This window comes from Somniosus microcephalus, chromosome 18 (assembly GCF_052327205.1).
Source record: "Somniosus microcephalus isolate GS21.2 chromosome 18, FLI_Smic_1.0, whole genome shotgun sequence".
NCBI classification, from domain to species: domain Eukaryota; kingdom Metazoa; phylum Chordata; class Chondrichthyes; order Squaliformes; family Somniosidae; genus Somniosus; species Somniosus microcephalus.
Window position 1 is genome coordinate 55151377 of NC_141004.1, and position 14093 is coordinate 55165469.

The following is a 14093-nucleotide window of genomic DNA, read 5'->3' on the forward strand; positions in this document are numbered from 1 at the left end:
ATTATTTTTTGTAACTTGCCCGTCATGCTTACACTACACCTATCGAAACTTACATACTTAGCTCTGGTTGAGTTCTCCTAGCTCCCATCTCCAGCCACTCACCTAGGACCTACTGAAGCTTGCTCTCTAGTAGCCCCCCTTTCCCACCTTGTTGCTGCTACATCTCGATTTGACCCAAAGCCCCAATGGGCCCATTCCTGTTCCGTTCCAACCCAAACCCTGATACCCATGCAAAAGAAAAGCCGTGTTCCTGCCATGAGCAGGATCCAGCTTCAAGATAACTTGAATTCTTTTTTTAAAAGTTTCAGTTTGTCATATAATAATAACAATAATAATGGCTTCCCAGCTTGGCATGGAAAGCCTTTTGCTTTTTCAAACCTGGGTAGGGAGAAGGATTCTCCTTCACCCTATTCCATCTGCCAGAGCACTCGGGTCTCTCCCCACCACCCCGCCCTCCCTCCTGCAGCACATTACCTTCCCCCTCCTGCTTCCTCTATCCATACCTATGCTATGCCTTATGTACCAGTGCCTTCCCCTCCTTAGTGCTCCCTCCTACACTGCTTACCGTTCGCATCTCATTCCTTGCTCTGTCCTACCATATCCCATTCCTTGTTCCCAACCCCTTGTTGCGCACCCATGCCTTTTCACGCTCCTTACTGCTGACCCACTCCACAACAAAGCTCCAAAAGTACTTTATGCCAACTACCAGTAACATTGCTTTGTGACTGGGGAGAGGGGGTGGATGCTTGTGATTCAAGGTCATACCAGGGGACATGGTTGAGGAGGTTTCTTAATACCCCAGCAGCGCCCTGGGGAAATCTGTATTATTTTAATAAAAACTCAGCAGTATCCATTTAAATAATGCAGATTTCACCAGATCACTGCTGTGGAAACCGTTTTATATGCATCTGGAGAGTGAAAAGAACAACAACTTGCATTTATATAGCATCTTTTACATCCCAAGGTACTTCACAAATAGATATTATGCTGAACCAGGAAGGGAAAGGTTAGGAGCAGTGACTGAAAGCTTGGCTGAGAGGGTTTTTATTGGGAGAGAGAGAAGTGGAAGGATGGAGAGAGGTTTAGCGAAGAAATTCCAGAATGTAGGACTCAAACAGTTGAAGGGTCTGTCATCAAGTGAGGGAAAGGAAGGGGAGCTGCATAAAAGACTAGAGTCAGAGGAACTAAGTGTTGGGGGTGGGGGAGGGGAGGGATATAATGGCATAGATTGCTTCCCCATCATAAACCACACATGAGCGGACATTGAAAAAACTGGATTCTCAACAGTAGCTTAACCTTCACTATAATGACCCTGATCTTCTGTTTGTATATTCCTGTGTATGCGAGTCTGGCAATGCCTGCATTAGCATACCAATGTAGGGAGAAAAAAAATCAGTGAACAGACAGGAAATGAAAGTTTTGAATTTTAGAGCGTTGTGACTTTGGGAACAGTCTTAATAAAACTTCTGATCACTTACATGCAGGAAACTGCACTGACTGAGGCTAAACTTTGGAATTTTTCTGATGAATGAAAGTTATTGAAGCATAAGTTGCAATTAATGTAATTCATTCATTGGTGGCCTCTCTTGGGTGGAGCTCCTTTCCAGTGAGGTTACAATACTCAATAAAAGTTAACTTAACCATTCTAAACAAGGGTCTGCACCAAAACATAAATTTGTTTTGTTCTCTCTAAAGGCACGGATTGACCTGCTACGAGTTTCCAGCTTATACTGTTTTTGTTGTAAATAGCTAAGGCAGTGAGAGGCCTGGGGAAATAATGAAATGAGATGGAAAACCGGAAGATCAGGTATTAAATTAAAACAGGCTTGAAAATGAAGATACAGTTAAAGTCTGAAGTTATTGAAGTAAATGTTCAGATCAGAAGGTTGCACGTGCCTAGGAGAAATATGAAATACTGTTGTTGAAGCTTGCGTTAATCTTTGTTGGAACAGTGTACAAGGCCAATGACAAAGAAAGGACATTGGAATTTCAACTGATTGGAAATCAACCAAACAACATCCTGGAATAGCCCAAAATCTGCAAAAGGAATTTCAATTAAGCACAGCTGGGGTACTCCATACATGCGGCAAGCACAGAAGTCTAGTTATACTGCCGGCTTGTATCCCCGTGGAGTGGGGAAACAACAGAACTGAGAGTGTGGGCACTCAAATAGGTGCATGGAGTGTTGCTCATTGGGCTCCCACTTCAGTCAGCTTCTACCAGCTAAGAATAGCTAAGGGTTCTGACTCATGCTGCAGTATAACCTCACACAATTGGCCATTCATCACATGCGAGTCTAGACAGTAAGCATCAGCAGGCTATATGACTGCGGGTGTCATTATGGCCAAGCCAGGCATCCACTCAAGGATTTCCAGCAGGCGTCACTATGAGGAGTGATAACTTGGCTACTTTTTCCACTTCAGTAGCCCAGGGATAGCAACTGTAGCAACCTTATCACTACCCTGGCTGAGATTAGTTAATTCAGTTCAGACCAGAGTCTGAAATCAAAACTAGGCCCTTCCTAGTTAGTACAGCTCAGTTCAGGCAGCACTGAGCCATTGGGAAGCACATTTTTGAAGTTAATTAAAAGGCAGATTTTTCACCAGTTCAAATAGAAGCCAGCAGCTTGATACTGTACTTCACAGAATCACAGAAACCCCACAGTGCAGATAGAGGCCATTTCAACCCATCGAGCCTGCACCGACACATATCCCACCTGATCCCCGTAACCCCTACACCAACACATATCCCACCCTATCCCCGTAACCCCACGTATTTAATCCCCCTAACACTAAGGGTCAATTTATCATAGCCAATCAACCTAACCCGCACATCTTTGGACTGTGGGAGGAAACCGGAGCACCCGGAGGAAACCCACGCAAACACGGGGAGAATGTGCAAACTCCACACAGTCACCCGAGGCCGGATTCGAACCCGGGTCCCTGGCGCTGTGAGGCAACAGTGCTAACCACTATGCCACCGTGCTGCCCTCTCCCATCAGGTGCAGTATGGACAACATAAAATTGATTTCAATAAACTTTGTAACTTTTTTCATATAGTACTGTATTCACTAATGAAACTGCATAAGACAATTGGTAAAACTGATCATAGAATTACATAGAAATTACAACACAGAAACAGACCGTTCAACCCAGCCTGTCCATATTGATGTTTATCCTTCACATGAGCAATAGTCCTAATCCCATGTGCTCACTCCCATATCCCTTTATTCCCCTTTCCTTGAATCATCTATCTAGTCTATTCTTAAAACATTGGCATCGTCTATGCATGGTTCAGTAATACATCTTAGATTTTTTTTTAAAGAATCAAATGACAAGACTTTCCAATTTCCTGTAATTGTTATGTAAATTAACCAGATTTCACAGCCAACAGTATCTATTCCCACCTCTATGTGCAATTCCAATGACCTTATCATTTATGTGGATCAAAACATGAGAGTTCCTGACCAATAAGCAGTTATACTAAATGAGTAAGCAGCTATAAATGTTGTTTTTGGTCAAAAGGAAATACACCCCCACCCCCCAATTATAGACCAGAAAACTGGGTGAAAGGGCAAGTGGGCAACCTGATCCCAGGCCTCCACTGTTTCAAAATCTAGTGGCAGGTGATGCACGAGAACAACCTCTGGTGGCCCTGTAGTTATTTTTTCCTCCTTTCTTTGGCATCTCTCCATGAGGAGACATTTCTTCATACAGAGGGTTGCTAAGATCTAGAACGCACCACCTGAAAGGGTGGTGGAATCAGATTCCATAGGAACTTTTAAAGGGCAACTAGGCGTGTACTTGAAGAGGACTAATTTGTAGGGTTATAGAGAAAAGGCTGGAGTGTGGGACTAAATTGGACAGCTCTTTCAAAGAGCCGGCACAGGTGTGATGGGCCAAATGGCCTCCTTCTGTGCTGTAGATTCTATGATTCTGCTGTCAGCTATGCCATTACATAATAGGAGCATGAGCAGGCCATGCGGCCCCTCAGGCCTGCTCCGCCATTCAGTAAGATTATGGCTGATCTTCTACCTCAATCCACTTTCCCGCCCTATACCCATATCCCCTGATTTCCTTAGTGTCCAAAAATCTATCGATCTCAGTATTGAATATACTCAATGACTGAGCATCCACAACCCTCTGGAGTAGAGAATTCCAAGATTCACAACTCTCCGAGTGAAGAAATTTCTCCTCATCTCAGTCCTAAATGGACGACCACTTATCCTGAGACTATAACCCCTAGTTCTAGGCTTTCCAGCCAGGGGGGGAACAGCCTCTCAGCATCTACCCTGTCAAGCCCTCTAAGAATTTTATTCATTTCAATGAGGTCATCTCTCATTCTTCTAAACTCCAGAGAATATAGGCCCATTCTATTTAAACTCTCCTCATAGGATAACCCTCTCAAATCCTTTAATCATCTTAAACACCTCGATTATATCACCCCTAAATCTTCTAGTTAACACCATCCCTTTAATACCATGTGCTTCTATTTCCCAACTAAGTCTGTTATAAGGTACTGTATCAAATGTCTTTTGAAAGTCCACATATACAACATCTACTGCACTACCTTCATCAACCCTCTCTGTTACTCCATCAAAGAACTCAATCAGGTTCGTCAAACATGATTTGACTTTAACAAATCCGTGCTGGCTATCCCTTATTAACCCATGCTTCTTTCCAAGTGAGAATTGATTTTGTAATTGACAATGGTGTCTAGTAGTTTTCCATCAGCATTAGACGGATTGGCCTGTAGTTACCAGGTTTATCCCTCTCCCCTTTTTTGAACAGGAGTGTAACATTTGCAATCCTCCAGTCCTCTGGCACACTCCAATATCCATGGAGGATTGAAAGATTGTGGTCAGAGCTTCTGCTATCTCCATCCTAGCTTCCCTCAGCAACCTAGGATGCATCCCATCTGGACCGGATGACTTGCTGACTTTGAGCGACACCAACCCATTTAGCACCTCCTTTCTATCTATTTTTATCCTATCCAATAGCTCTACTCCCCCTCCTCTACTCCAACATTAACTTCCTCTTCTTTTGTGAAGACAGGTGCAAAGTACTCATTCAGTACCTCAGTCATGCCCTCAGCCTCCACAAGATTTCCTTTTTGGTCCCTAATTGGCCCCACCATTCCTTTAACTATCCTTTTACTTTTTATATGTTTATAAAAAGAGAAACTCAATTTGTGGGAGATCTGAGCTGGAAGCTCATGTTCCCATGCACTGCACAACCACACCCCCAAAGTTCCAACACTTTTGAAGTCGCTGAGATTTCCTTCTATTTTTCTCAATTACTATAGCACTTTGAATAAAGTGGTTTCACACTGCAATAGTCAGAGTGAAACGTTTTATTTTTTGGTTAAGTGACAAAGTCACAGTGAATGGCTGTATGCTGCCTGAACTAAAAATCAAAGCAAGTTATTTCCACTGGATAGCCCTCACCCACTCAAAAATTCCAGTATACCAGTAGGTAGAATCCATGGGCTAAAGAATACATTCCCTATACTCTGTACTCTTGAAATGAACATGGATGACATCCCAAAACATTCTCAAATATTTTCCTCACTACTGACATGAAACCAATTGGTCTATGATTTACTGATTCATTTGAATACTGGGCCCATATTCTCAGTGTATTTCAGGAACCTTAAATCAGATCTTTATTTATTTCCTTGAGAATTCTATACTGTATCTGGTTCAACCACCCTGTAGATATTGAATACCTGGGGTTACTTCATGTCTCATGCTTTATTGAACATGTTAGAGTTCCAAGACAAAATGACCAGATCAGGAATTTACCTACAATCTTCATTTGTGAAGACTTAGAGAAAAATTATTTAATGTACCTCTCTTCTTTTGTATAATATTTTTAAACAACATATTCCTGAAGGAATCAGTTTAGTCTAACATATTCTCTGCTACCTTCCAGGGCTGAAAACTTTATTTAGATCCCTCTTGCTGCTATCTATAATCCATCTTTCTACTGTTCTCTTACTTCTTCTAATACTCCTTTTAGTTATATTTAATTGCATTATTTTGTTTGAAAAAATCCTCACCCAATTCTCTCCTCTCCTCTGGGAACTGTGGTGTCATTTCACAATCAACAGTTACCCTCTGGCATCTCCCAAAGCGACCTTTATTTATTCTTCAGCCTTGACAGTGAGCATCAGCTGGCTATTTGATAACAGGGACACCACAATTCATCCAATGCTGGCCTGATCCAATGACCACTGCCAGGAGGGACGACTGGAAAATGATCAATAATGGGAACCTGGCCTGATTTTCTTCTTCCTTACCAGAGGCGGTGAAGCCAATTGAAGCATTCTTAATCGCCAGTTCAGCTGAGCTCCGCGAACTCAGTAAGACGACCCGGGATCAAATCTTCCTGGCCTGTATGTCTGACGTACTCACTAGATAAACTTGCTGAGCAATCTGCTCTAATTCACTTTTATATATCTCCACGTCCTCGCTGCTTTTAGTATTTGTAGCGAGGAGTTGGAGTTATGAAAGTGAATTAGAGCAGATGGCTCAGCAAGTTTATATTTCTACTTGGCTTTTGGGGTATTTTTGATCTTTTTCACCTTGTTGTCTTGCTACTGGTCCCCCTTTTACCTCATGGGAATATACTTTTTACATCCAATAAAAATCTGTTCTGCATTCAAGACTGAAATTAAAGTTCTACCCAGCCATCAGTCTGAAACTTGTCTAGAGTGAAATAGAAACTAAAACAAAAGTTTTTACATTCTAAATGAGCTTATATTGGGCACCTGTTATATGATCATGAATAAACTGCTGGTCCACTTAGTATTTGCATGATTACAAACACAATTAACTACTGAAATGAATTTTTTACTGTGAGAGATAACAAGCAATAGCATTAGCTGCTAATAGAAGTCATCAGTCTTCTTACTCAGGACTTAAATAAACAAAGTAAATCCTGTTCTGATGAATGGTCATCGACCCGAAACGTTAACTCTGTTTCTCTCTTCACAGATGCTGCCTGACCTGCTGAGTATTTCCAGCATTTTCTGTTTTTATTAAAGTAAATCCTGTAAATGGACACTTAAATCAAACCATTTGACAATTCTCCAATATGTAAATAAGATTAACTGCTAAGCAGCCTTTACTGTCTAACCCAACTCTATGAAAATACCTATTTGTAATTTAGATTGTTAAACAACCAGGATAAAAATTCAATTGAGAGAAGACTGACAAAACAGGAAATTAGCAAGCATGTTCACCAGATCTTCTTCATCGCAGAATTTGCATTTATTTAGCACATTTAATGTTGTAAAACATCGCCAGATGCTTCACATAGACATGAGGAAAATCGACCCCAAAGCAAAGGATTCATTAGGATGCAAAAGCAAAATACTACTGATGTTGGAAATCTGAAATAAAAACAGAAAATGCACAACAGGTCAGGGCCAATTGCTTGACTGAAGAAGTAGGTTTTAAGGAGAGTCTTAAAAGGAGGAATGGAAAGTGGAGAGGCAAAAGCATTAGGGAAGGGAAGAAATTTCAAAGCATGAGAGCAGATAAAATGCATTTAGATTCTATAGCCTATTTGCTCTTGCAAGTTTTCTTTCTTCCCTTCCCTTTGCCCTCCTCTTTTCTCCTGAAGCTGTTGACTCCTTGTTGGAATACAGTTCCACAAACGCTAGTCAAAGTGGTCACTGTTCACGTGTGAGCTTAGAACGTGAATTTCAGCAAGCTACTCAACTATGGAGGACATCACAGCCGAGCCCAATTCTGTGCTCACCCGACATTCACGCGTGCATGTGTCAGTAAGCACCAATATATGGTGATCGGGAATGGGAATTCTCGTCGATCTTCCCCATCCTAACCAAATTGCAGTGTCCCAATTGCTGCTCCAGCCGAGAACATGAAATTCAGCAGAGACTGGGGATCAAACCTGGAACCTTCTGGGGATCAAACCTGGAACCTTCCCGGTCTACAGGTTACACAAATTGCTGACAGCTGGAGCTTTCCACCTATTTATACAGTATAACACTTATAATTACCTTTTGTGTTTCATGTCAAGAATTTACTATATCAAGGGCCGGTTGACTGAACTAAGCAGAAAATATGACACACAGATTAAATTAAAAGCAGACATAGAAGGCAAAGCCAAGTCAGCATTTTCAAAGCAAACAGGTTGCTCAAGGCACCTCACAGCTGCAGTGTCCCACAATTGCTTTATTTCATTCTAAAGTACTTCTCAAAATAATTAACATGAAAAAGAATGATTGAGTCAATGGGCTGGCATAGATTGAGCTGTATTCCTGCAAGTCACTTTTATTTTTTGGTGCAACAAACAAGTTATCCCATTTCTTATATCAGTTCTCTTTCAGTATTTTCTGAATCACTCAGAGCTCAGTAAGTTTCACTAATTGTAGGACCCATCTCCCCAAAATAAATCCTTCCAAAACATTCAATAAGTGAAACAAAACCTAGTATCTAATTGAAGAACACATTCTATAGATAAAGATAATGCAACATGTTTTTCAGATATTAGTTTGGGGACAGTGTCCATGGTGCTCATCACACCTACATCTGTGATTTTTTTTTAATATAGTACCGCGGCAGGGTTGGGGTTAGCTTTAGTCCCATCTCCATGTAAAGCACCCCGAGAGGACGAATAAATGATCCCAGCCCTTTGCCAATGCCACTTTTGGCATGGCCACTGGAAGCTGCAGTGTGCATCAAATAAAGAATTTCTCCCTTGCAAGAACACCTGGGCACGAGGATTTAAGGGAGGGAGAACATTAGATATTTGATCTAAGTTTAGTTGTTACTTAACCAAGGTATATGGCTATGAATATCCTCTTATTAAGCAATTACTGTACACTGAAATTGTTTTACATTACAATTCCAGTTTCAAATACAGTATATAAAATTTTACACCATTCTGCTCAACACAATCTCTTTTTACTACTGCATGCGTAAACAATATGCAAAATAATTTAGTATTAATTTAGGTTTCTGTTGAAGTGAGGACACTTTCATTTATTTCCCTTGCTTATAGATGTCAGTTTCATTCTTTAACTTGCTCCCAATCTCTGCCATTTGTACTTGAGTTAATTACAAGGAGGTGTAATAATAATATGCTGGGAAGACTTGCCCCCTGACTTTCCCTCTGTCTATATGGGGTAATGCCTGCTATCTTCCACTGATAGTAATGCCAAGACTGAAAACTCGCTGTGTAGGAAATCCTAAACATACTCAGATGTTGCACATGAATTTTACAATTTAGAGACTGAGCTGGTAGAATGATATGTAAAATGCCATGCTGGATGATGTGAAATTGAAAATAAATTGAAGCTTTGCTAACAGAATAGCTAAAAAAAAGTTGGGATTTCCACTTATTTAATTATATAACTTCCAATTTTGAAAATCTCTGAAACAATAGAAAATCTGCCTCTGACAATTTAGAATCTTTCTTGCGTTAAAAATGAAATTATTCAATAATTTCAATTAAGCAATGTAGAGAACAACAAAGTCAATGGTTCAACTAAAAATATAATTTAAATCATTTGAATTAAGCAATTTTGAATCAAGGGTAGCCTGTACAAGTGTTAAGTGCAAATATCATACTACAATAAAATATCAGAGTGGAATATATGTTTAAGTTGTTGTTGAATAAAGGGTAGCTGCCTTTTGTTACATGTTAAGGACATAATAATGCACAGTACCTTACAACCCTCACATGCATGTACGCCATAATGGAAGCCCGAAGCCTTATCACCACATATTCGGCATTCAACATTCACTCCAGAGGTGGTCGCCTCCTCATTGGTAATTTTGGATTGTACAACTGATGGACTTGCAGCTTCCATTACATCTGAGAAAGGAAATACACTAGTTACAAAAAAACTGTTCAAAAATGTTAAAACGGTTATATGGGGTATGTCTGACACAATTCAGTTCAGCATCCATAAACCAGAAATAATTCTTAACCCCATTTTCAGTTACTTTCCCCCTTCATGTTATAATCTCTCTCTCGGCTACATATCATTACAGAGTTAGATGTTGGGAAAGCAAACTGCTTTCAGGTCTCTGCTGAAGACTGCTACAAGAATATGTTGAGAGGGGAGTAAGAGAAGCCCTGGCTTAATAGGGGGATTAAGTCAAATATTAGATGGATTTATACCCTCAGGAGGGAAAAAAATCGCTCTTAATTGAACTGAATTCTTAAACCACTGAGTTTTAAATTTTAAAAGGTTTTGTTTTCTAAAAGCTGTTATAGTTGCAGGGTAAGATGCTTTCACACAAGAACGGTGGCATAGTGGTTAGCACTGTTGCCTCACAGCGCCAGGGACCCGGGTTCGAATCCGGCCTCGGGTGACTGTCTGTGTGGAGTTTGCACATTCTCCCCGTGTTTGCGTGGGTTTCCTCCGGGTGCTCCGGTTTCCTCCCACAGTCCAAAGATGTGCGGGTTAGGTTGATTGGCTACGATAAATTGACCCTTAGTGTTAGGGGGATTAAATACGTGGGGTTACAGGGATAGGGTGGGATATGTGTTGGTGTAGGGGTTACGGGGATCGGGTGGGATATGTGTCGGTGCAGGCTCGATGGGCCGAAATAGCCTCTATCTGCACTGTGGGGTTTCTGTGATTCTGTGAACGGAGAGGGGGAAAAAAATCAGAGGGACTCATGTAACTCATTACTGCTCAAAGCTGAACTGTACTATTAAGAGAGACTTTGAAATGAGAAGAGGCTGGCTAGCAACCTCTTTGGGAAATGGTTTATTATGGTGTTTTTAAAGTCAATTTTAGTGTCAGAAATTCCCATGTAATTCCAGTTTCTTCTATTTTGTTTAGGGAACTTAACTGTAAAAGTTGAGAAGCAGTTATGTAGTTATTTGGTTTGATTCTTAATTTAAAACAACCAACAGTGCCATTGTTTTATCATCTGCAAGACCAAACCCAAGTGTCAGCCACGGCTCAGTGGGTATTACTCTCGCCTCGGAGTCAGAAAGTTGTGGGTTTACGTCCCATTCCAGAGACTTGAGCACAAAAATCTAGGCCGTCACTCCAGCACAGTCCTGAGGGAGTGCTGCACTGTCAGTGGTGCCGTCTATTGGATGAGATGTTAAACCGAGGCCTCATCTGCTTTCCAAAGTGGGTGTAAAAGATCCCATGGCACTATTTCGAAGAAGAACAGGGGAGTTATCCCCAGTGTCCTGGCCAATATTTATCCCTCAATCAACATCACAAAAACAGATTACCTGATCATTATCACATTGCTGTTGGTGGGAGTTTGCGGAGCGCAAATTGGCTGCCGCGTTCCCGACAACAGTGGTTACACTTCAAAAGTACTTCATTGGCTGTAAGGTGCTTTGGGACATCCTGAGGTTGTGAAAGGCGCTATATAAATGCAAGTCTTTTTTCAATTTTAAAAAAGAAAAAAAGATTAAATTTGGTGGAGTTGTGCAAAACCATGATTTAAATTCTACATTTTCTTGGTGATTTTTTTTGGCTTATGAGTAATATCAAGGCCACTTTTGGCACCTCATGTCAGAATCAAGCTCTGCCAGCCAGGCCAGGCCGAGAGCAGCCAGTATAGCCCTGTCTACTCTGTTCCAGCAACAATTTTCACTCCTCACTGGAGTACGGTTTCACAGTACCTTATTCAAGTAGCCTTTATTCACTCATCAGCCTTGTCAGTGAGTGCCAGCAAGCATTAGGAACAAGGTGGATGAATTAGTTGTGGAAATAGAGGTAAACAAGTATGATTTGATTGGGATTACAGAAACGTGGCTGCAGGGTGGGCAAGGCTGGGAACTTAACATCCAGGGATATACAATATTTAGGAAGGATCGGCAAAAAGGTAGGGGAGGTGGGGTAGCATTGCTGGTAAAGGAGGGGATTAATGCAATGGAAAGGAAGAATATTAACTCGGATGAAACGGAATCTGTATGGGTAGAAATGAGAAATAGCAAGGGGAGGAAAACGTTAGTGGGTGTGATATATAGGCCTCCAAATAGTAATATGGAGGTGAGGGAAGGCATAAAAAGGGAAATTAGAGAAGCGTGCGATAAGAGCACAGCTGTCATCATGGGTGACTTTAATTTACATATTGATTGGACTACCCAAATTAGTAAAAATTCTGAGGAGGAGGAATTCCTGGAATGTTTTCGGGACGGTTATCTGGACCAATATGTCGAGGAGCCGACTCGAGATCAGGCCATTTTAGACTGGGTATTGTGCAATGAGAAGGGACTTATCAACAATCTTCTTGTACGAGGCCCCTTGGGTCAGAGCGATCATAATATGATCGAGCTCTCAGTCGAGATGGAGAGTGAGGAAATTGAATCAGAGACTAAGGTCCAGAACTTAAATAAAGGGAATTACGAGGGTATGAGACGGGAATTGGGTAAGATTGATTGGGTGGTGTTTCTGGGGGGATTGACAGTGGATAGACAATGGCAAGCATTCAAAGATAGAATGGAAGAATTCCAGAACATGTTTATACCGGTTTGGCATAAAAATAAACCTAAAAAGGTGGCTCAACCGTGGATAACGAGGGAAATTAGGGACAGCATAAAATCAAAAAAAAGGGCATATCAACTGGCAAAAAAAAGCACCAGACCGGAAGATTGGGGGCAGTACAGGATACAGCAAAAGAGGACAAAGGGATTAATCAGGAAGGGGAAAATAGAATACGAAAGTAAACTTGCAGCAAACATAAAGACAGACTGCAAAAGCTTTTATCGGTATATCAGGAGGAAAAGACTGGTAAAATCCCAAGTCGGTCCCTTGCAGTCCGATTCGGGAGAATATATAATGGAGAATAAGGAAATGGCAGACCAATTAAACTCATACTTTGGTTCTGTATTCACAAAGGAGGACACAAATAACCTCCCAGGAATATCGGCAAACATAGGGACTAATGAGAGGGAGGAGCTGACAGAACTTAGTATCTCTAGGGATATGGTGTTGGGTAAGTTGAGGGGACTGAAGGCCGACAAATCCCCGGGGCCTGATAAACTACATCCTAGGGTACTTAAGGAGGTGGCCCTGGAGATAGCAGATGCTCTAAGGATCATCTTCCGGAACTCCATTGACTCGGGAACAGTACCCGTGGATTGGAGGGTAGCTAATGTTACCCCAATATTTAAAAAGGGGGGTAGAGAGAAAGCAGGGAATTATAGACCAGTAAGCCTTACATCGGTTGTGGGCAAAATGCTAGAGTCCATTATTAAGGATAAAATAGCGGAGCACTTGACAAATGGGGAAAGGATCGGACAGAGTCAACATGGATTTACAAAGGGTAAATCGTGTTTGACTAATCTGCTGGAATTTTTTGAGGAAGTAACTGGTAAAATAGATGGGGGAGAGCCAGTGGATGTGGTGTACCTTGACTTCCAGAAAGCCTTCGATAAGGTTCCACACAAAAGATTATCATGCAAAATTAAGGCTCATGGGATTGGGGGCAAAGTATTAACGTGGATAGAGAACTGGCTGGCGGATAGAAAACAGAGAGTTGGAATAAACGGCTCGTTTTCGGAGTGGCAGGCAGTGACCAGCGGGGTGCCGCAAGGATCTGTCCTGGGACCCCAGCTGTTCACAATATATATAAATGATCTGGATCAGGGAATTGGATGCAATATTTCCAAATTCGCTGACGACACTAAACTAGGAGGAGGGGTGGGCTCTGATGAGGATGTCAGGAGGCTACAGTGCGATTTGGACAGGTTGGGGGAATGGGCGGATACGTGGCAGATGCACTATAATGTGGATAAATGCGAGGTTATCCACTTTGGGGGTAAAAACAGGAGGGTAGATTATTATCTAAATGGCAATAGATTGGGAGATGGGGAAGTGCAGAGGGACCTGGGTGTTCTTGTGCACCAGTCACTGAAGGAGAGCATGCAGGTGCAACAGGCGATTAAGAAGGCAAATGGTATGTTGGCCTTCATATCAAGGGGGTTCGAGTATAGGAATAGGGATACCTTACTACAGCTGTACAAGGTGCTGGTGAGACCGCATCTGGAGTATTGTGTACAGTTTTGGTCGCCCCATCTGCGGAAGGATGTTCTTGCCATGGAAAGAGTGCAGCGGCGATTCACCAGGCTGATACCTGG

General features: G+C 41.7%; 1 protein-coding gene across 1 annotated transcript in view; it reads right to left on the reverse strand.

The window, feature by feature from the left end:
* Positions 1-14093, reverse strand: part of LOC147105283 (peroxisome proliferator-activated receptor delta-like) — a 57082-nt gene that overhangs the window by 25639 nt on the left and 17350 nt on the right. The window contains exon 3 of the mRNA XM_086011476.1: positions 9700-9848. Within this exon, the coding sequence (XP_085867602.1) occupies positions 9700-9848 (149 nt within the window). The remainder of the gene's footprint in view (positions 1-9699; positions 9849-14093) is intronic.